Source organism: Balaenoptera borealis (genome assembly GCF_965194805.1).
Source record: "Balaenoptera borealis genome assembly, chromosome: 5".
Lineage (NCBI taxonomy): Eukaryota > Metazoa > Chordata > Mammalia > Artiodactyla > Balaenopteridae > Balaenoptera > Balaenoptera borealis.
In genome coordinates, this window is record NC_138862.1 from 135,600,343 (window position 1) to 135,623,795 (window position 23,453).

General features: G+C 41.6%; 1 protein-coding gene across 1 annotated transcript in view; it reads right to left on the reverse strand.

The window, feature by feature from the left end:
• LOC309629542 (collagen alpha-4(VI) chain-like) overlaps positions 1 to 23,453 on the reverse strand; it is a 72,527-nt gene that overhangs the window by 17,022 nt on the left and 32,052 nt on the right. The window contains 1 exon segment of the mRNA XM_082393621.1: positions 1,137 to 1,189. Within this exon segment, the coding sequence (XP_082249747.1) occupies positions 1,137 to 1,189 (53 nt within the window).

A 23,453-nucleotide genomic window follows, 5' to 3' on the forward strand; every position in this document is an offset into this window, starting at 1 on the left:
CAACAAACCCATTCTCTCTTCTTCTGAGGGTCATGACTAGACTACATTTCCCACCCTCCCTTGCAGTTAGTTGGACCATATGACCGGGATCTAGCCAACAATGTGTAGGTGGAAGTGATGAATGCCATTTCCAGGGCATGCACTAAGCTCCACTGCCTCCTCTGCCAGCCAGATGTAGAGGATCCAGAAAAGGTCTTGAGGCCCTCGACCATGTTGGGGCCACTGACAGAAGGAGCTCAGGTCCTGAATGCAACAAAGCACCCCTTTCCTTCACCCACACACCCAAGGACCCACATCGCTGGTGACAGATGCAGAAATAACACTTCCTGGTGTTGAGCCCCTGAGACTTGGGCATGAATGGTTTCACAGTCAACCTGCCCTGGCTAACACAGACTATTTTCAAGGTTTCCACCTCATAATGAGATTAGGAAAGCTTTCAGATGATTTCTCTCAGGAGTTGAGGTGTGGTTTGCAAAGAGCTGGATATCTAAGCTTAGTCATGGCCATCTCGTTGTCCACTCTGTCAAAGCATGTAGGACATCACCTCCCTGAGGGTCAGCCCCACCTCCTGCATTGCTGTGGCCAGGGCCAAGCCGACCTGGACCCTCCTCTGGTAGCAAGGTGCTCAGGATACGAAGATGTCGTGCCCACCCTTGGGGACAGAGAACGGGCAGGGTCTACTCTGGAAAAGAACATTCTGTAACATACACTCCTTACAGATCATTCACTCTTCCTGTTTAGGATTGCAGCGCATCCCAAACATGGTCCCTCACCTGAGCCTCCTTGATGGAAAAATCCTTGTGGGGAAAGAAATATAAAGAGTGGAACTTTCATTTATGCTAATGTAACACGAAACAAACATGGGAACATTCCTAAGTCTTCCATGCCAAAAGCCAGCTAAATTTAGGCTTTTTTCTGACTTAGAAATTCAAATCAACAAAGACCGATGAAATGGCTACTAGGTAAAAGTCTTAAGCCATTTGGAGACGCAAAAATGACACAGCCACACCTTCAAAGAGCTTAAAAACCTAAGTGGAAGGATAGACAAATAATGTTCAAGAAAGAAAGAGACCAGTAACATATTTTGGGAACACAGGAAGAGGAGATTCATTTCAAAAGGAATGAATAAAAGGAACCTGATGAAGATAATGGCATCTGGCACTTTTGAGAGAATGAGTAGGATCCTTACCTGGCAAAGAAGCAGGGAAAAGCGTTACGGTGTGGAGGAACAGCAAGATAAATGCCCAGAGGTAGGCAGTGGTTATTTATGAATTCTTCTCAATGCCCCTACCCCCCCAGACACTTGAGAAAACACATTCCAGTGGGCAGCATATCTGAAACCCTGGAACTCCCTGACAGATGGAGGAGGCTGACAAGAACAGTGAGTGGAGAGTTGCCAACATCCAACATTCAGATCCACTCCACACGGTCATCAGATCTGAGTATCAACTAAACAAAATGGACCTAATAAATCACCGAGGATTAGAGAGAACAATGTCAGCATGGATATGACACATTAAGAGCTTTACTGGAAATCACATGAGGCAATTTGGAAGGCTTCTGAAACCAGGATCCACAGCAGTGCTCCAGGAGATGGGAGAAGACTGGAGTAACACAGGAACATCGACTTTACTCCAAGAGTTGTGGGGAGAGGCTAAGTTGGTGTACATTATTTTTAAACCACAGGAAGCATGGCTGAAGTGTGTTATCTAATGAAGAATTGATGAGAATTTTAAAGGTAGTATGAAAGACTTCAAATAAATTCAAACATACCCTCAAGTTTCTACAAAGGATTGGTTCACAGGAAAAGTTCTACGCAGTACTAACAGACTAGGTGTCGGGAACTCGGGTCCTAGTCCTTGGTCTGCCAGAATTGGCTGTGTGGCCTTGGACAAGCCTCTGGCCTATTTCCTCAACAACAGAGTTTAGGGTAGGAGTCAATGCTGCTGAGCTTTCTTCCTATTTCAACACGGCCTGGTCCCCCGTTACTGCCCTCTGTATTTGCCTCGTGTTCAGGACACTATGTTGACTTTTCTACTCAGTTCAGCTCTTCCATCTGCTATTCTGCTGGTTGGAAAACAACCTAATTCAACTGAATTGGAATAGCTACAAAACTTGCAACTTTTTTTTAACATCTTTATTGGAGTATAATTGCTTTACATTATTGTGTTAGTTTCTGCTGTATAACAAAGTGAATCAGCTATACGGATACATATATCCCCATATCTCCTCCCTCTTGCATCTCCCTCCACCCTCCCTATCCCACCCCTCTACATGGTCACAGAGCACCTAGCTGATCTCCCTGTGCTATGTGACTACTTCCCACTAGCTATCTATTTTACATTTGGTAGTGTATATATGTCCATGCCACTCTCTCACTTTGTCCCAGCTTAACCTTCCCCCTCCCCGTGTTCTCAAGTCCATTCTCTACGTCTGTGTCTTTATTCCTGTCCTGCCCCTAGGTTCATCAGAACATTTATTTTTTTTTAGATTCCATATATATGTGTTAGTACACAGTATTTGTTTTTCTCTTTCTGACTTACTTCACTCTGTATGACAGTCTCTAGGTCCATCCACCTCACTACAAATAACTCAATTTCGTTTCTTTTTATGGCTGAGTAATATTCCATTGTATATATGTGCCACATCTTCTTTATCCATTCATCCGATGATGGACACTTAGGTTGCTTCCATGTCCTGGCTATTGTAAATAGAGCTGCAATGAACATTGTGGTACATGACTCTTTTTGAATTATGGTTTTCTCAGGGTATATGCCCAGTATTGGGATTGTTGGGTCATATGGTAGTTCCATTTTTAGTTTTTTAAGGAACCTCCATACTGTTCTCCATAGTGGCTGTATCAATTTACATTCCGACCAACAGTGCAAGAGGGTTCCTTTTTCTCCTCACCCTCTCCAGCATTTACTGTTTGTAGATGTTTTGATGATGGCTATTCTGACTGGTGTGAGGTGATACCTCATTGTAGTTTTGATTTGCATTTCTCTAATAATTAGTCATGTTGAGCATCCTTTCATATGTTTGTTGACAATCTGTATATCTTCTTTGGAGAAATGTCAATTTAGGTCTTCTGCCCATTTTTGGATTGGGTTGTTTGTTTATTTGATATTGAGCTGCATGAGCTGCATGTATATATTGGAGATTAATCCGTTGTCAGTTGCTTCATTTGCAAATATTTTCTCCCATTCTGAGGGTTGTCTTTTTTGTCTTGTTTATGGTTTCCTTTACTGTGCAAAAGCTTTTAAGTTGCATTAGGTCTCATTTGTTTATTTTTGTTTTTATTTCCATTTCTCTAGGAGGTGGCTCAAAAAGGATCTTGCTGTGATTTATGTCATAGAGTATTCTGCCTATGTTTTCCTCTAAGAGTTTTATAGTATCTGGCTGTCTGGCCTTACATTTAGGTCTTTAATTCATTTTGAGTTTATTTTTGTGTATGGTGTTAAGGAGTGTTCTAATATCATTCTTTTACATGCAGCTGTCCAATTTTCCCAGCACCACTTATTGAAGAGGCTGTCTTTTCTCCATTGTATGTTCTTGGCTCCTTTATCAAAGATAAGGTGACCATATGTGCGTGGATTTATCTCTGAGCTTTGTATCCTGTTCCATCGATCTATATTTCTGTTTTTGTGCTAATACCATACTCTCTTGATTACTGTAGCTTTGTAGTATAGTCTGAAGTCCGGGAGCCTGATTCTTCCACCTCCGTTTTTCTTTCTCAAGATTGCTTTGGCTATTTGGGGTCTTCTGTGTTTCCATACAAATTGTGAAATATTTTGTTCTAGTTCTGTGAAAAATGCCAGTGGTAGTTTGATAGGGATTGCATTGAATTTGTACAGTGCTTTGGGTAGTATAATCATTTTCACAATGTTGATTCTTCCAGTCCAAGAACATGGTATATCTCTCCCTCTGTTTGTATCATCTTTAATTTCTTTCATCAGTGTCTTATAGTTTTCTGCCCACAGGTCTTTTGTCTCCTTAGGTAGGTTTATTCCTAGGTATTTTATTCTTTTTGTTGCAATGGTAAATGGGAGTGTTTCCTTAATTTCTCTTTCAGATTGTTCATCATTATTGTATAGGAATGCCAGAGATTTCTGTGCATTAATTTTGTATCCTGCTGCTTTACCAAATACGTTGATTAGCTCTAGTAGTTTTCTGGTAGCATCTTTAGGATTCTCTATGTATAGTATCATGTCATCTGCCAAGAGTAACAGTTTTACTTCTTCTTTTCTGATTTGTATTCCTTTTATTTCTTTTTCTTCTCTGATTGATGTGATTAAAACTTCCAAAACTATATTGAATAATAGTCATGAGAGTGGGCAACCTTGTCTTCTTCCTCATCTTAGTGGAAATGGTTTTCAGTTTTTCACCACTGAGAACCATTTTGGCTGTGGGATTTTCATATATGGCCTTTATTATGTTGAGGTAATTCCCTCTATACCTACTTTCTGGAGAGTTTTTATCATAAATGTGTGTTGAATTTTGTCAAAAGCTTTTTCTGCATCTGTTGAGATTATCATATGGTTTTTATCCTTCAATTTGTTAATATGGTGTATCACATTGATTGCTTTGCATATATTGAAGAATACTTGCATCCCTGGGATAAACCCCACTTGATTGTGGTGTATGATCCTTTTAATGTGCTGTTGGATTCTGTTTGCTAGTATTTTGTTGAGGATTTTTGCATCTATGTTCATCAGTGATATTGGCCTGTAGTTTTCTTTTTTTGTGACATCTTTGTCTGGTTTTGGTATCAGGGTGATGGTGGCCTCACAGAATCAGTTTGGGAGTGTTTTTCCCTCTGCTGTATTTTGGAAGAGTTTGAGAAGGATAGGTGTTAGCTCTTCTGTAATTGTTTGATAGAATTCACCTGTGAAGCCATCTGGTCCTGGGCTTTTGTTGGTTGGAAGATTTTTAATCACAATTTCAATTTCAGTGCTTGTGATTGGTCCGTTCATGTTTTCTATTTCTTCCTGGTTCAGTCTTGGAAGGTTGTGCTTTTCTAAGAATGTGTCCATTTCTTCCAGGTTGTCCATTTTATTGGTATATAGTTGCTCGTAGTAATCTCTCATGATCCTTTGTATTTCTGCAGTGTCAGTTGTTACTTCTCCTTTTTCATTTCTAATTCTGTTGAGTTGAGTCTTCTCCCTTTTTTGCTTGATGAGTCTGGGTAATGGTTTATCAATTTTGTTTATCTTCTCAAAGAACCAGCTTTTAGTTTTATTGATCTTTGCTATCGTTTACTTCATTTCTTTCTTATGTATTTCTGACCTGATCTTTATGATATCTTTCCTTCTGCTAACTCTGGGGTTTTTTTGTCCTTCTTTCTCTAATTGCTTTAAGTGTAAAGTTAGGTTGTTTGTTTGAGATTTTTCTTGTTTCTTGAGGTAGGATTGTATTGCCATAAACTTCTGTCTTAGAACTGCTTTTGCTGCATTCCCTAGTTTTTGCATCATTGTGTTTTCATTGTCATTAGTCTCTAGGTATTTTTTGGTATCCTCTTTGATTTCTTCAGTGATCTCTTGGTTATTTAGTAGCGTATTGTTTAGTCTCCATGTGTTCGTATTTTTTACAGTTTTTTCCTGTAATTGATATCTAGTCTCATAACATTGTAGTCAGAAAAGATACTTGATACGATTTCAATTTTCTTAAATTTTCCAAGGCTTGATTTGTGACCCAAGATATGATCTGTCCTGGAGAATATTCCATGAGTACTTGAGAAGAAAGTGTATTTTGCTGTTTTTGGATGGGATGTCCTATAAATATCAATTAAATCCATCTTGTTTAATCTATCATTTAAAGCTTGTGTTTCCTTTTTTATTTTCATTTTGGATGATCTGTCCATTGGTGCAAATGGGGTGTTAAAGTCCCCTACTATTATTGTGTTACTGTCAATTTTCACTTGTATGGCTGCTAGCATTTGCCTTATGTATTGAGGTGCTCCTATTTTGGATGCATAAATATTTACAATTGTTAGATCTTCTTCTTGGACTGATCCCTTGATCATTATGTAGTGTTCTTCTTTGTCTCTTGTAATAGTCTATTTTAAAATCTATTTTCTCTGTTATGAGAATTGTTACTCCAGCTTTCTTTTGATTTCCCTTTGCATGGAATATCTTTTTCCATCCCCTCACTTTCAGTCTGTATGTGTCCCTAGGTCTAAAGTGGGTCCCTTGTAGACAGCATATATACAGGTCTTGATTTTGTATCCATTCAGCCAGTCTATGTCTTTTGGTGGGATCATTTAATCCATTTACATTTAAGGTAGTTATCGATATCTATGTTCCTGTTACCATTTTCTTAGTTGTTTTGGATTTGTTATTGTAGGTCTTTTCCTTCTCTTGTGTTTCCTGCCTAGAGAAGCTTCTTTAGCATTTGTTGTAAAGCTGGCTTGGTGGTGCTGAATTCTCTTAGCTTTTGCTTGTATATAAAGTTTTTAAAATCTGTGTCAAATCTGAATGAGATCCTTGCTGGGTAGAGTAATCTTGGTTGTAGGTTTTTCCTATTCATCACTTTAAATATGTCCTTCCACTCCCTTCTGGCTTGCAGAGTTTCTGCAGAAAGATCAGCTTTAACCTTATGGGGATTCCCTTGTATGTTATTTGTTGTTTTTCCCTTGCTGCTTTTAATATTTTTTCTTTGTATTTAATTTTTGATAGTTTGATTAATATGTCTTGGTGTGTTTCTCCTTGGATTTATACTGTATGGGACTCTCTGTGCTTCCTGGACTTGATTGACTATTTCCTTTCCCATATTAGGGAAGTTTTCCACTCTAAACTCTTCAAATATTTTCTCAGTCCCTTTTTTTTCTCTTCTTCTTCTGGGACTCCTATAATTCCCATGTTGGTGCATTTAATGTTGTCCCAGAGGTCTCTGAGACTGTCCTCAATTCTTTTCATTCTTTTTTCTTTATTCTGCTCTGAGGAAATTATTTCCACTCTTTTATATTCCAGGTCACTTATCTGTTCTTCTGCCTCAGTTATTCTGCTATTGATTCCTTCTAGAGAATTTTTAATTTCATTTATTGTGTTGTTCATCATTGTTTGTTTGCTCTTTAGTTCTTCTAGGTCCTTGTTAAACGTATCTTGTATTTTCTCCATTCTATTTCCAAGATTTTGGATCATCTTTACTATCATTACTCTGAATTCTTTTTCAGGTTGACTGCCTATTTCCTCTTCATTTGTTTGGTCTGGTGGGTTTTTACCTTGTTCCTTCATATTCTGCATATTTCTTTGTCTTCTCATTTTGCTTAACTTACTGTGTTTGGGGTCTCCTTTTTGCAGGCTGCAGGTTTGTAGTTCCTGTTGTTTTTGGCAAATGCCTCTGGTGGGTAAGGTTGTTGCAGTGGGTTGTGTAGTCTTCCTGGTGGAGGGGACTGGTGCCTGTGTTCTGGTGGATGAGGCTGGATCTTGTCTTTCTCGTGGGCAGGACCATATCTAGTAGAGTGTTTGGGGGTGTCTGTGAACTTAGTATGATTTTAGGCATCCTCTCTGCTAATGGGTGGGTTTGTGTTCCCATCTTGCTAGTTGTTTGGCATGGGGTGTCCAACACTGGAGGCTGCTGGTTGTTGAGTGGAGCTAGGTCTTATTGTTGAGCCGTAGATATCTGAGAGAGCTCTCACCAATTTTTATTACTTGGGGCTGGGTGGTCCAATGTTCTGAACTCAGCTCTCCCACCTCAGAGGCTCAGGCCTGACAGCCGGCCAGAGCACCAAGACCCTGTGAGCCACACGGCTCAGAAGAAAAGGGAGAGAAGAAGAAAGAAAGAAAGTAAAATAAAATGAAATAATGTTACTAAAATAAAAATTTTTTTTAATTATTAAAAGTAAAAAAAAAAAAGAAGAGGAAAAAAAAGGAAGAGAGCAACCAAACCAATAAACAAATCCACCAATGATAACAAGTGTTAAAAATTAAACTAAGATTAACATAGAAATCAGAACTGGTCAGTCGCATACAGCAAACCCCAAGTTTATAGTGCTCCCAAAGTCCACTGCTTCAGTTTGGGATGATTAGTTGTCTCTTCAGGTATTCCACAGAGGCAGGGTACATCAAGTTGATTGTGGAGATTTAATTCACTGCTCCTGAGGCTGCACATAGAAATTTCCCTTTCTCTTCTTTTTTTGCACAGCTCCTGGGGTTCAGCTTTGGATTTCGCCCTGCCTCTGCATGTAGGTCACCCTGTGGCACCTGTTCTTTGCCCAGACAGGAGACGGTTAAAGGAGCAGCTGATTAGGGGGCTCTGGCTCACTCAGGCCAGGGGGAGGGAGGGGTACGGAATGAGGGGTGAGCCTCTAGCCGCAGAGGCAGGCGTGACATTGCAACTGCCTGAGGTGCACCATGTGTTCTCCTAGGGAAGTTGTCCCTGGATCACGGGACCCTGGCAGTGGCAGGCTGCACAGGCTCCTGGCAGGGGAGGTGTGGATAGTGACCTGTGCTTGCACACAGGCTTCTTGGTGGCTGCAGCAGCAGCCTTAGTGTTTCATGCCCATCTCTGGTGTCTGTGCTGGTAGTCGCAGCTCACGCCCATCTCTGGAGCTCATTTAGGCAGTGCTCTGAATCCCCTCTCCTCACGCTCCCCGAAACAACGGTTTCTTGACTCTTAGGCAGGTCCAGACTTTCCCCGGACTCCCTCCCGGCTAGCTGTGGTGCACTAGTCCCCTTCAGGCTGTGTTCACGCAGCCAACCCCAGTCCTCTCCCTGGGGTCTGACCTCTGAAGTCCGAGCCTCAGCTCCCAGCCCCAACCCGCCCCGGCGGGTGAGCAGACAAGCCTCTCAGGCTGGTGAGTGCTGGCCGGCACTCATCCTCTGTGTGGAAATATCTCTGCTTTGCCCTCTGCACCCCTGTTGTTGTGCTGTCCTCTGTGGGTCCGAAGCTTTCCCCCACTCCTGCCCACCCCCCGTCTCCACCAGTGAACGGTCTTTCTAGTTTGTGGAAACTTTTCCTCCTTCACATCTCCCACCCTAAGATGCAGGTCCTGTCCCTATTGTTTTGTCTCTGTTAATTCTATTTTCTTTTGCCCTACCCAGGTATGTGGGGAGTTTCTTGTCTTTTGGGAAGTCTCAGGTCTTCTGCCAGCATTCAGTAGGTGTTCTGTAGGAGTTGTTCCACATGTAGAAGTATTTTTGATGTAATTGTGGGGAGGAAGGTGATCTCCACGTCTTACTCCTCCGCCAGGAGTAAGAAGGTCCTCTCTTGCATCTTTTTTTAAACTCTTCTGAGAAAGAATACTTTTTTAATAATGGTTAAATTTTTTACCATTCTTGCAAAAATAAAATTGTGAGAACAAGACACAATGGAAGTCCATGGGGAACTCTGATTCAGTTTAAACTTACCTGCACCTAGCTGTTATTAATTAACATTTCATTACTTTGACTTTGGACTTGCCAGCACAGTCCTAGTCACTGATAAAGTAGACAAAATGATTCTGGAGAAGGCTTTAGTTGAGAGTTCGTGTGGTAAGGGACCCCAGCATGAGAAGAATAAACTGGATCTATGATCCCTACTGCAGACACCCATCAGCCCCAGAGAAGGAAATCTCACAGAGTACCTGAAACACAAGCCAAGTGATCTGCTTGAGGCTCAAAGCTTTATTATACTTTGAATGAGCATTTTTCATGATTCCCTCAACCAACTTCGCTTCTGAATATCCAGTTGTGCTCTGATGAGACTAGTTGGGCACTAAGGACAAGAGTGTATGGGAAAGGGGTGGGAGAGGATACAGCACAGGGATTTGCATGGACATCCTCTTTTGTTTAATAGAAAGGTATGTTCTCAAAGGATACAGACAGCCCTCAAACCTCAGCCCCCAATATTAAAGAATGCCCTGTGGGCCCTGAGCTAGAGAAGCCCACAGGGTTCAAGTCAATGCTTGACTGCTTCTGGGCTGAGCTGCCAGAGGCCAGGGAACAATGCTTATTCCTGGGACTGCAATGAGAAGGCTCTTGGCTCAGGCAAATGGGGGAGAGGGGAAGGAAGCAAGTGCTGAGAAGGAGGATTTGCCTTGGACTGAGGAAGGGCTGACCGGACACTAAGGAGAGAGAGTTAGATACCATCTGTTGTCCAGTTTTGGCTCCTGCCAGGTGGCATGGGCCCATCAGGAACGCCATGAAGCTGCTGACTCTTCCTGGACTCCCCAGTGAACACTGGGGGATGACATTGGAGGGACCAGGGAACCAGACACGGGGGAGTGCTGATTCAGGACTGTGTCATTTAGAACAAGTCACTTCACCTCAGAGCTTCCCTCACTTTCTCTGGGAAATGTATTATTGTGGTTAACTTGTAGGATTAGTATGAGGATCAGCCCCAAATTCCTCAGACTTTAACATTCATGGAAACCTTCTGGGGATCTTATTAAAAATGCAGAGCCTGATGGATTAGATCAGGGAGAAAGCTTAAGATTTGGCATTTCTCACAAACCTGGGTGAGGCTGATATGCTCCTGGTCCCAGGACCACATTTTGAGGAGTGAGAGGTGAAGATGACAAGGCATGAAAAGCACATAGCATAGTGGCTGGAACTTCACAGGTGCTATAAATAAATGGAAGCTTTCTGATTTAATATACAGTTACTGGGAAAATGCACATTCCTGATGACCTTGAGGAGATGGCAATAACCATGGCCTGCATCGTGTATACACAGAAAGTGTCAGATGTCCCTGTAGACACTACCTCCTACAGCTCTCACAGCAAACCTGTGAGTTTATCCCAATTTTACAGGTGACTAAATTGAGGCGCCAGTGCCAAATGACATGTCCAGATTACACAATGGACAAAGCCAGAGTTTGAAGCCTCATTGCCTAATTCCTTGCCTCAGCTACCAATCCTCACTCTAGGGTGGCAACAATCTAATCGAAAACAGCAGCCCACAAGGCCTCAGCAGTGAGTCATCCATGGCCTCTGAAAGGGGTATCTGGACAACCCAACACTTTTTTTTTTTAATTTATTTATCTTTATTTATTTATGGCTGTGTTAGGTCTTCGTTTCTGTGCGAGGGCTTTCTCTAGTTGCGGCGAGTGGGGGCCACTCTTCATCGCGGTGCGCGGGCCTCTCACTGTCGCGGCCTCTCTTGTTGCGGAGCACAGGCTCCAGACGCGCAGGCTCAGTAATTGTGGCTCACGGGCCCAGTCGCTCCGTGGCATGTGGGATCTTCCCAGACCAGGGCTCGAACCCGTGTCCCCTGCATTGGCAGGCAGATTCTCAACCACTGCGCCACCAGGGAAGCCCAACCCAACACTTTCTTAAAAAAAAAAAAAAAAAAAAAAGAATGTCCTCCTGCAACATTTCTGAATTCTAAAATTATGCCAAATTTTTTTAAATTACTCCTCCCTAAATCCCTTTGGCCTACCTCTTAATATTTTCATCTGCTAAAGCTAATTGTTTTTTTCTGCACAATAGCCAGTATTCCATTCTTGGGATTTTTTTTTCTAAGAGCAGTAAACAGAAATAGAAATAAGGCCAGTTCATAAGTCTCTCTCATAGTATTCTTGTATAGATAAAATTAATTAATACGTGGAAAAAGCTTAGAACTTCTCAACTATCTGCTTTTCCTGTTTCTGACTGTGAATTAAAATCTCATTGTGAATGGGGATTCCAGACCTTGAGCAAGTTATTTAACTTCTCTGGGTCTCAGTTTCATAATCTGAAAAATGGGCCCATAATAATAGTGATCTCTTTGAGTTGTTGTAAGGATTAAATGAATCAATAAGTGGGAAGATCTCAGAATAGCACCTGGATCAATAAATGTGAGCTATTTTCCTAGCTATTGTTTCAAAGGAACAAATGCTAGATTTTTTATAAAGAAAAATGAAATTTGAAATGAGGCACACAAATTACATTTTCCCTGTAATCCTCCACTTTTTGACTTTAAAAAAGGGGGGCACAACAGACACCCCAAAATACACCACCAGGCGTGGACGTGCCCAAGAGAAAGACAAGATCCAGCCTCATCCACCAGAACACAGACATTAGTTCCCTCCACCAGGAAGCCTACACAACCCACTGAACCAACCTTAGCCACTGGGGACAGATACCAAAAACAACGGGAACTACGAACCTGCAGCCTGTGAAAAGAAGACCCCAAACACAGTAAGATAAGCAGAATGAGAAGACAGAAAAACACACAGCAGATGAAGGAGCAGGGTAAAAACACACCAGACTTAACAAATGAAGAGGAAATAGGTAGTCTACCTGAAAAAGAATTCAGAATAATGATAGTAAGGATGATCCAAAATCTTGGAAATAGAATAGACAAAATGCAAGAAACATTTAACAAGGACGTAGAAGAACTAAAGAGGAACCAAGCAACGATGAAAAACACAATAACTGAAATTAAAAATACTCTAGATGGGATCAATAGCAGAATAACTGAGGCAGAAGAAAGGATAAGTGACCTGGAAGATAAAATGGTGGAAATAACTACTGCAGAGCAGGATAAAGAAAAAAGAATGAAAAGAACTGAGGACAGTCTCAGAGACTTCTGGGACAACATTAAACGCACCAACATGGGAATTATAGGGGTCCCAGAAGAAGAAGAGAAAAAGAAAGGGACTGAGAAAATATTTGAAGAGATTATAGTTGAAAACTTCCGTAATATGGGAAAGGAAATAGTTAATCAAGTCCTGGAAGCACAGAGAGTCCCATACAGGATAAACCCAAGGAGAAACACGCCAAGACACATATTAATCAAATTATCCAAAATTAAATATAAAGAAAACATATTAAAGGCAGCAAGGGAAAAAAAACAAATAACACACAAGGGAATCCCCATAAGGTTAACAGCTGATCTTTCAGCAGAAACTCTGCAAGCCAGAAGGGAGTGGCAGGATATACTTAAAGTGATGACGGAGAAAAACCTACAACCAAGATTACTCTACCCAGCAAGGATCTCATTCAGATGTGATGGAGAAATTAAAACCTTTACAGACAAGCAAAAGCTGAGAGAGTTCAGCACCACCAAACCAGCTTTACAACAAATGCTAAAGGAACTTCTCTAGGCAAGAAACACAAGAGAAGGAAAACACCTACAATAACAAACCCAAAACATTTAAGAAAATGGGAATAGGAACATACATATCGATAATTACTTTAAATGTAAATGGATTAAATGCTCCCACCAAAAGACACAGACTGGCTGAATGGATACAAAAACAAGACCCATATATATGCTGTCTACAAGAGACCCACTTCAGACCTGGAGACACATACAGACTGAAAGTGAGGGGATGGAAAAAGATATTCCATGCAAATGGAAATCAAAAGAAAGCTGGAGTAGCAATTCTCATATCAGACAAAATAGACTTTAAAATAAAGACTATTACAAGAGACAAAGAAGGACACTATATAATGATCAAGGGATCGATCCAAGAGGAAGGTATAACAATTGTAAATATTTATGCACCCAACATAGGAGCACCTCAATACATAAGGCAAATACTAACAGCCATAAAAGGGGAAGTCGACAGCAACACAATCATAGTAGGGGACTTTAACACCCCACTTTCACCAATGGACAGATCATCCAAAATGAAAATAAATAAGGAAACACAAGCTTTAAATGATACATTAAACAAGATGGAATTAATTGATATTTATAGGACATTCCACCCAAAAACAACAGAATACACATTTTTCTCAAGTGCTCATGGAACATTCTCCAGGATAGATCATATCTTGGGTCACAAATCAAGCCTTGGTAAATTTAAGAAAATTGAAATCGTATCAAGTATCTTTTCCGACCACAACGCTATGAGACTAGATATCAATTACAGAAAAAAATCTGTAAAAAATACAAACACATGGAGGCTACACAATACACTACTTAATAACGAAGTGATCACTGAAGAAATCAAAGGGGAAATCAAAAAATACCTAGAAACCAATGACAATGGAGACATGACGACCCAAAACCTATGGGATGCAGCAAAAGCAGTGTTAAGAGGGAAGTTTATAGCAATACAAGCCTACCTCAAGAAACAGGAAACATTCTTGAATAAACAACCTAACCTTGCACCTGAAGCAATTAAAGAAATAAGAACAAAGATACCCCAAAACTAGCAGAAGGAAAGAAATCATAAAGATCAGATCAGAAATACATAAGAAAGAAATGAAGGAAACGATAGCAAAGATCAATGAAACTAAAAGCTGGTTCTTTGAGAAGATAAACAAAATTGATAAACCATTAGCCAGACTCATCAAGAGAAAAAGGGAGAAGACTCAAATCAATAGAATTAGAAATGAAAAAGGAGAAGTAACCACTGACACTGCAGAAATACAAACAATCATGAGAGATTACTACAAGCAACTCTATGCCAATAAAATGGACAACCTGGAAGAAATGGACAGATTCTTAGAAATGCACAAACTGCCGAGACTGAACCAGGAAGAAATAAAAAATATGAACAGACCAATCACAAGCACTGAAAGAGAAAATGCGATTAAAAATCTTCCAACAAACAAAAGCCCAGGACCAGATGGCTTCACAGGTGAATTCTATCAAACATTTAGAGAAGAGCTAACACCTATCCTTCTCAAACTCTTCCAAAATATTGCAGAGGGAGGAACACTCCCAAACTCATTCTACGAGGCCACCATCACCCTGATACCAAAACCAGACAAAGATGTCACAAAGAAAGAAAACTACAGGCCAATATCACTGATGAACATAGATGCAAAAATCCTCAACAAAATACTAGCAAACAGAATCCAACAGCACATTAAAAGGATCATACACCATGATCAAGTGGGGTTTATCCCAGGAATGCAAGGATTCTTCAATATACGCAAATCAATCAACGTGATACACCATATTAACAAATTGAAGGAGAAAAACCATATGATCATCTCAATAGATGCAGAGAAAGCTTTCGACAAAATTCAACACCCCTTTATAATAAAAGCCCTGCAGAAAGTAGGCATAGAGGGAACTTTCCTCAACATAATAATGGTCATATATGACAAACCCACAGCCAACATTGTCCTCAATGGTGAAAAACTGAAACCATTTCCACTAAGATCAGGAAAAAGACCAGGTTGCCCACTCTCACCACTATTATTCAACATAGTTTTGGAAGTGTTAGCCACAGCAATCAGAGAAGACAAAGAAATAAAAGGAATCCAAATCGGAAAAGATAAAGTGAAGCTGTCACTGTTTGCAGATGACATGATACTATACATAGAGAATCCTAAAGATGCTACCAGAAAACTCCTAGAGCTAATCAATGAATTTGGTAAAGTAGCAGGATACAAAATTAATGCACAGAAATCTCTTGCATTTCTATACACTAATGACGAAAAATCTGAAAGTGAAATTAAGAAAACACTCTCGTTTACCATTGCAACAAAAAGAATAAAATATCTAGGAATAAACTTACCTAAGGAGACAAAAGACCTGTATGCAGAAAATTATAAGACACTGATGAAAGAAATTAAAGATGATACAAATAGATGGAGAGGTATACCGCATTCTTGGATTGGAAGAATCAACATTGTGAAAATGACTCTACTACCCAAAGCAATCTACAGATTCAATGCAATCCCTATCAAACTACCACTGGCATTTTTCACAGAACTAGAACAAAAAATTTCACAATTTGTATGGAAACACAAAAGACCCCGAAGAGCCAAAGCAATCTTGAGAACGAAAAATGGAGCTGGAGGAATCAGGCTCCCTGACTTCAGACTATATTACAAAGCTTCAGTAATCAAGACAGTTTGGTACTGGCACAAAAACAGAAATATAGATCAATGGAACAGGATAGAAAGCCCAGAGATAAACCCACACACATATGGTCACCTTATCTTTGATAAAGGAGGCAAGCGTATACAGTGGAGAAAAGACAGCCTCTTCAATAAGTGGTGCTGGGAAAATTGGACAGCTACATGTAAAAGTATGAAATTAGAACACTCCCTGACACCATGCACAAAAATAAACTCAAAATGGATTAAAGACCTAAATGTAAGGCCAGAGACTATCAAACACTTAGAGTAAAATATAGGCAGAACACTCTATGACATAAATCACAGCAAGATCCTTTTTGACCCAGCTCCTAGAGAAATGGAAATAAAAACAAAAATAAACAAATGGGACCTAATGAAACTTAAAAGCTTTTGCACAGCAAAGGAAACCATAAACAAGACCAAAAGACAACCATCAGAATGGGAGAAAATATTTGCAAATGAAGCAACTGACAAAGGATTAATCTCCAAGATTTACAAGCAGCTCATGCAGCTCAATAACAAAAAAACGAACAACCCAATCCAAAATTGGGCAGAAGACCTAAATAGACATTTCTCCAAAGAAGGTATACAGATGGCCAACAGACACATGAAAGAATGCTCAACATCATTAATCATTAGAGAAATGCAAATCAAAACTACAATGAGGTATCATCTCACACCGGTCAGAATGGTCATCATCAAAAAATCTAGAAACAATAAATGCTGGAGAGGGTGTGGAGGAAAGGGAACACTCTTGCACTGTTGGTGGGAATGTAAATTGATACAGCCACTATGGAGAACAGTATGGAGGTTCCTTAAAAAACTACAAATAGAACTACCATACGACCCAGCAATCCCACTACTGGGCATATACCCTGAGAAAACCATAGGTCAAAAAGAGTCATGTACCAAAATGTTCATTGCATCTCTATTTACAATAGCCAGGACATGGAAGCAACCTAAATGTCCATCGACAGATGAATGGATAAAGAAGATGTGGCACATATATACAATGGAATATTACTCAGCCAGAAAAAGAAATGAAATGGAGGTATTTGTAATGAGGTGGATGGAGTTAGAGTCTGTCATACAGAGTGAAGTAAGTCAGAAAGAGAAAAACAAATACAGTATGCTAACACATATATACGGAATCTAAGGGGGAAAAAAAAAAGGCCATGAAGAACCTAGTGGCAAGACGGGAATAAAGACACAGACCTACTAGAGAATGGACTTGAGGATATGGGGAGGGGGTGGGGTGAGATGTGACAGGGTAAGAGAGTGTCATGGGCATATATACACTACCAAATGTAAAATAGATAGCTAGTGGGAAGCAGCCGCATAGCACAGGGAGATCAGCTCAGTGCTTTGTGACCACCTAGAGGGGTGGGATGGGGAGGGTGGGAGGGAGGGAGATGCAAGAGGGAAGAGAAATGGGAACATATTTTATATGTATAACTGATTCACTTTGTTATAAGGCAGAAGCTAACACACCATTGTAAGGCAATTATACTTCAATAAAGATGTTAAAAAAAAAATCTAGAAACAATAAATGCTGGAGAGGGTTTGGAGAAAAGGGAACACTCTTGCACTGTTGGTGGGAATGTAAATTGATACAGCCACTATGGAGAACAGTATGGAGGTTCCTTAAAAAACTACAAATAGAACTACCATACGACCCAGCAATCCCACTACTGGGCATATACCCTGAGAAAACCATAGGTCAAAAAGAATCATGTACCAAAATATTCATTGCAGCTCTATTTACAATAGCCAGGACAAGGAAGCAGCCTAAGTGTCCATCAATGGATGAATGGATAAAGAAGATGTGGCACATATATACAATGGAATATTACTCAGCCATAAAAAGAAATGAAATGGAGGTATTTGTAATGAGGTGGATGGAGTTAGAGTCTGTCATACAGAGTGAAGTAAGTCAGAAAGAGAAAAACAAATACAGTATGCTAACACATATATATGGAATCTAAGGGAAAAAAAAAAAAAAAAGGCCATGAAGAACCTAGTGGCAAGACGGGAATAAAGACACAGACTTACTAGAGAATGGACTTGAGGATATGGGGAGGGGGAGGGGTGAGATGTGACAGGGTGAGAGAGTGTCATGGACATATATACACTACCAAATGTAAAATAGATAGCTAGTGGGAAGCAGCCGCATAGCACAGGGAGATCAGCTCAGTGCTTTGTGACCACCTAGAGGGGTGGGATGGGGAGGGTGGGAGGGAGGGAGATGCAAGAGGGAAGAGATATGGGAACATATGTATATGTATAACTGATTCACTTTGTTATAAAGCAGAAACTAACACACCATTGTAAAGCAATTATACTTCAATAAAGATGTTTAAAAAAAAAACGGGGGCACATTAAGTCTCATGTTTTGAGACATAAGGCAATTAGACAGTTCTTAATGGGATTAGGCAAGAATCGTCCAAATGCTATAATATTGCTTTATTTAGGGCTGAGGTTGATTCAATGGATGGTTTAAGAAATCTTTCCAATATGCCCCACAACTTCCAAGCATGTTTAAATGGACGAGAAATTAGGCATCTGTTTATACAATCATTTCAAATTGAACAACTATCATTTTTCTAGAAGTATGGGGGTGTTGTTCTGAAAAATAAAATAACAGAGGTGAAAGACAAAAGCCCCACAGGTTGTCAAAGGGAGCCCTCAAGTGGATAATTCAGAAGGAAAATTACAGGACATTCCCACTCTCCTAACTGGATTCGCTAAGGATAAAGCACAGAGTAGGGAAGGTTATGAGATGTAATACGCCCAGTTGTAAAGAAATGAGGATTTGCTGAAAATCTCTGAGGATGGGGTTGTCGTTTTTATAGTTTCTCTCCTTGCCAATGTCACCAGAACTGAGGTCATTCACTACATCTGAGCTGGCAAGTACCATTTAACATCCTTTCTAAATTGTTAAATTGAAGGAACAGACTCATGCCTCAGCATCCTGGGGCAAGAATATGTCTAAGAAATGAAGAGAAGAGCAGACAGAAAGTACAGAACTGAGATGCAAGTACCTTTAAGCTGGCAGGTTCTTCTCACACACTATGTCATTCTTTCACTCGCACCTAAAGCAGCTGAGAGGGCCAGAACATCTTGACAAAGGACCATCCAGATGTTGTCTGCCCAGGATCCCCCCTCAGAGAGCAGCACTGATGAACAATGGGGTGGGGGTTAATTGTAATTGTACCCTGAGTATCACTCTCCAAATGTTAGGGAAATGTCTTTTAAAAAGTAGGTAATTACACCTGGATAGGAGCCTTAAATAACATCAAGTTGTGACCCTCTCTCCATTTTAGAGCTGAGCAAAATGAAACTCAGAAAGACAAAGAGACTTTTCCTACAGCACCCTGTTATTGATGAAAGAGCCAAAGACAAAAGCTCCATCTCTAATTTAAACTGTTACATATCTGAAACAAAAGCAAAAATAAACAAATGGGACTACATCAAACTAAAAAGCTTTTGCACAGTGAAGGAAAGAAACCATCAACAAAAAGAAAAGGCAGCCTACTGAATGGGAGAAGATATTTGCAAACCGTATATCCAGGAAGTATAGAAAGAACTCATACAATTCAACATCAAAAAACAAACAACCCAATTACAAAACGGGCAGAGGACCTGAATATTTTTCCAAAGACATACAGATGCCATTGGATACATGAAAAGATGCTCAACCTCACTAACCATCAGGGAAATCAAAACCACAATGAGATATCACCTCATACCTGTCAGAATGTCTATCATCAAAAAAAGAACAAATTACAAGTGTTGGTGAGAATGTGGAGAAAAGAGAACCCTCATGCACTGTTGGTGGGAGTGTAAATTGGCGCAGCCACTGTGGAAAACAGTATAGCAGTTCCTCAAAAATTAAAAATAGAACTACCATATGATCCAGCGATTGCACTTCTGGGTATTTACCCAAAGAAAACAAAACACAGATTCAAAAAGATATATGCACACTTATGTTCATGGCAGGATTATTTACAACAGCTATGAAATGGAAGCAACCTAAGTGTCCTTCAGCAGAAGAATGGATAAAGAAAATGTTTTATTTATATATGTATATACACACACACACATAAATATATACATATACATATATAGAGATGTGTATACACACACACACAATGGGATATTACTTAGCCACCAAAAGAATGAAGTCTTGCCATTTGTGACAACATGGATGGACCTAGAGGGTATTATGCTAAGTGAAATAAGTCAGAATGGAGAAAGAAAAATACCATATGATTTCACTCATGTGTGGAATCTAAGAAACAAAACAAATGAACAAACATAACAAAACAGAAACAGACTCATAGATACAGAGAACAAAGTGGTGGTTGCCAGAGGGAGGTGGGTAGGAGGGATGAGAGAAATAGGTGAGGGAGGTTAAGAGGTACAAAATTCCGGGTTTCCCTGGTGGCACAGTGGTTAAGAATCCGCATGCCAATATAGGGGACATAGGTTCAAGCCCTGGTCCGGAAAGATTCCACATGCTGCGGAGCAACTAAGTTCCTGTGCTACAACTACTGAGCCTGTGCTCTAGAGCCTGTGAGCCACAACTACTGAAGCCCGCGTGCCTAGAGCCTGTGCTCCTCAACAAGAGAAGCCACAGCAATGAGAAGCCCGTGCACCACAACGAAGAGTAGCCCCCGCTCACCACAACTAGAGAAAGTCCGCACACAGCAAAGAAGACCCCACGCAGCCAAAAATAAATAAATAAAATAAATAAATTTATAAAAATAAAAAAAGAGGTACAAAATTCCTGTTGCAGCTATAAAATGTACAGTGTGGGGAATATAGTCAATAACTATGTAATATCTTTGTATGGTGACATATAACTAGACTTATTATGGTGATCATTTTGTAATGTATAAAAATATCAAATCACTATGTTGTACACACCTGAAACTAATAAAATATTATAAGTCAATTATACTTCAATAAAAATAAAAATAATAAAGTGTGGGGGGGAGGAGAGAAGATGGCGGAAGAGTAAGACGCGAAGATCACCTTCCTTCCCACAGATACAGTAGAAATACATCTACACGTGGAACTGCTCCTACAGAACACCCACTGAACGCTGGCAGAAAACATCCGACCTCCAAAAAGGCAAGAAACTCCCCCCGTACTTGGGTAGGGCAAAAGAAAAAAGAAATAACAGAGACAAAAGAATAGGGACGGCACCTGCACCAGTGGGAGGGAGCTGTGAAGGAGGAAAGATTTCCACGAACTAGGAAGCCCCTTCGCGGGCAGAGACTGCGGGTGGCAGAGGGGGGAAGCTTCGGAGCCACGGAGGAGAGGCGCAGCCACAGGGGTGCGGAGGGCAAAGCGGAGAGGTTCCCTCACGGAGGAGCGGTGCCGACCAGCACTCACCAGCCCGAGAGGCTTGTCTGCTCCCCCGCCGGGGCAGGCGGGGCTGGGACCTGAGGCTCGGGCTTCAGTTGGATCGCAGGGAGAGGACTGGGGTTGGCGGCGTGAACACAGCCTGAAGGGGTTAGTGCACCACAGCTAGCCGGGAGGGGGTCCGGGAAAAAGTCTGCAGCTGCCGAAGAGGCAAGAGACTTTTTCTTCCCTCTTTGTTTCCTGGTGCGCAAGGATAGGGGATTCAGAGCGCCGCCTAAACGAACTCCAGAGACGGGCGCGAGCCGTGGTGATCAGCGCGGATCCCACAGCAACAGGGGCGCAGAGGAAAAAACGGAGAGACTCCCGCACAGAGGCTCGGCGCCGAGCAGCGCTCACCAGCCCGAGAGGCTTGTCTGCTCACCCGCCGGGGAGGGCGGGGCTGGGAGCTGAGGCTTCGCTTCGGTCGGATCGCAGGGAGAGGACTGGGGCAGGCGGCGTGAACACAGCCTGAAGGGGTTAGTGCGCCACAGCTGGCTGGTAGGGAGTCCGGGAAAAAGTCTGCAGCTGCCGAAGAGGCAAGAGACTTTTTCTTGCCTCTTTGTTTCACGGAGCGCAAGGAGAGGGGATTCAGAGCGCCGCCTAAACGAACTCCAGAGACGGGCGCGAGCCGCGGCGATCAGCGCGGACCCCAGAGACGGGCGTGAGACACTGAGGCTGCTGCTGCCGCCTCCAAAAAGCCTGTGTGCAAGCACAGGTCACTCTCCACACCGCCCCTCCCGGTAGCCTGTGCAGCCCGCCACTGCCAGAGTCCCGTGATCCGGTGACAACTTCCCCGGGAGAACGCACTGCGTGCCTCAGGCTGCTGCGACGTCACGCCGGCCTCGGCCGCCGCAGGCTCACCCCGCCTCCTCCGTACCGCTCCCTCCCCCTGGCCTGAGTGAGCCAGAGCCCCTGAAGCAGCTGCTCCTTTAACCCCGTCCTGTCTGGGCGGGGAATAGACGCCCTCAGGTGACCTACACGCAGAGGCGGGTCCAAATCCAAAGCTGATCCCCAGGAGCTGTGCGAACAGAGAAGAGAAGGGGAAATCTCTCCCGCAGCCTTAGAAGCAGCGGATTAAAACTCCACAAAAAACTTGATGTGCCTGCATCTGTTGAATACCTGAATACACAACGAATCATCCCAAATTCAGGAGGTGGACTTTGGGAGCACGATATATTAATTTTTCCCCTTTTCCTTTTTTTTGTGAGTGTATATGTATATGCTTCTGGGTGAGATTTTGTCTGTATAGCTTTGCTTTATAATAGCTTTATTTTACTTCACTATATTATAGCCTCTTTCTTTCTTTCTTTCTATTTTTTCTCCCTTTTACTCTGAGCCGTGTGGACGAAAGGCTCTTGGTGCTCCAGCCAGGCATCAGGGCCGTGCCTCTGAGGTGGGAGAGCCAACTTCAGGACACTGGTCCACAAGAGACCTCCCAGCTCCACGTAATACCAAATGGCAAAAATCACTCAGAGATCTCCATCTCAACAACAAGACCCAGCTTCACTCAACGACCAGCAAGCTACAGTGCTGGACACCCTATGCCAAAAAACTAGCAAGACAGGAACACAGCCCCATCCATTAGCAGAGAGGCTGCCTAAAATCATAATAAGGCCACAGACACCCCAAAATACACCACCAGACGTGGACGTGCCCACCAGAAAGACAAGATCCAGCCTCATCCACCAGAACACAGACACTAGTTCACTCCACCAGGAAGCCTACACAACCCACTGAACCAACCTTAGCCACTGGGGACAGATACCAAAAACAACGGGAACTACGAACCTGCAGCCTGTGAAAAGGAGACCCCAAACACAGTAAGATAAGCAAAATGAGACGACAGAAAAACACACAGCAGATGAAGGAGCAGGGTCAAAACACACCAGACTTAACAAATGAAGAGGAAATAGGTAGTCTACCTGAAAAAGAATTCAGAATAATGATAGTAAGGATGATCCAAAATCTTGGAAATAGAATAGACAAAATGCAAGAAACATTTAACAAGGACGTAGAAGAACTAAAGAGGAACCAAGCAACGATGAAAAACACAATAACTGAAATTAAAAATACTCTAGATGGGATCAATAGCAGAATAACTGAGGCAGAAGAAAGGATAAGTGACCTGGAAGATAAAATGGTGGAAATAACTACTGCAGAGCAGGATAAAGAAAAAAGAATGAAAAGAACTGAGGAGAGTCTCAGAGACCTCTGGGACAACATTAAACGCACCAACATGGGAATTATAGGGGTCCCAGAAGAAGAAGAGAAAAAGAAAGGGACTGAGAAAATATTTGAAGAGATTATAGTTGAAAAC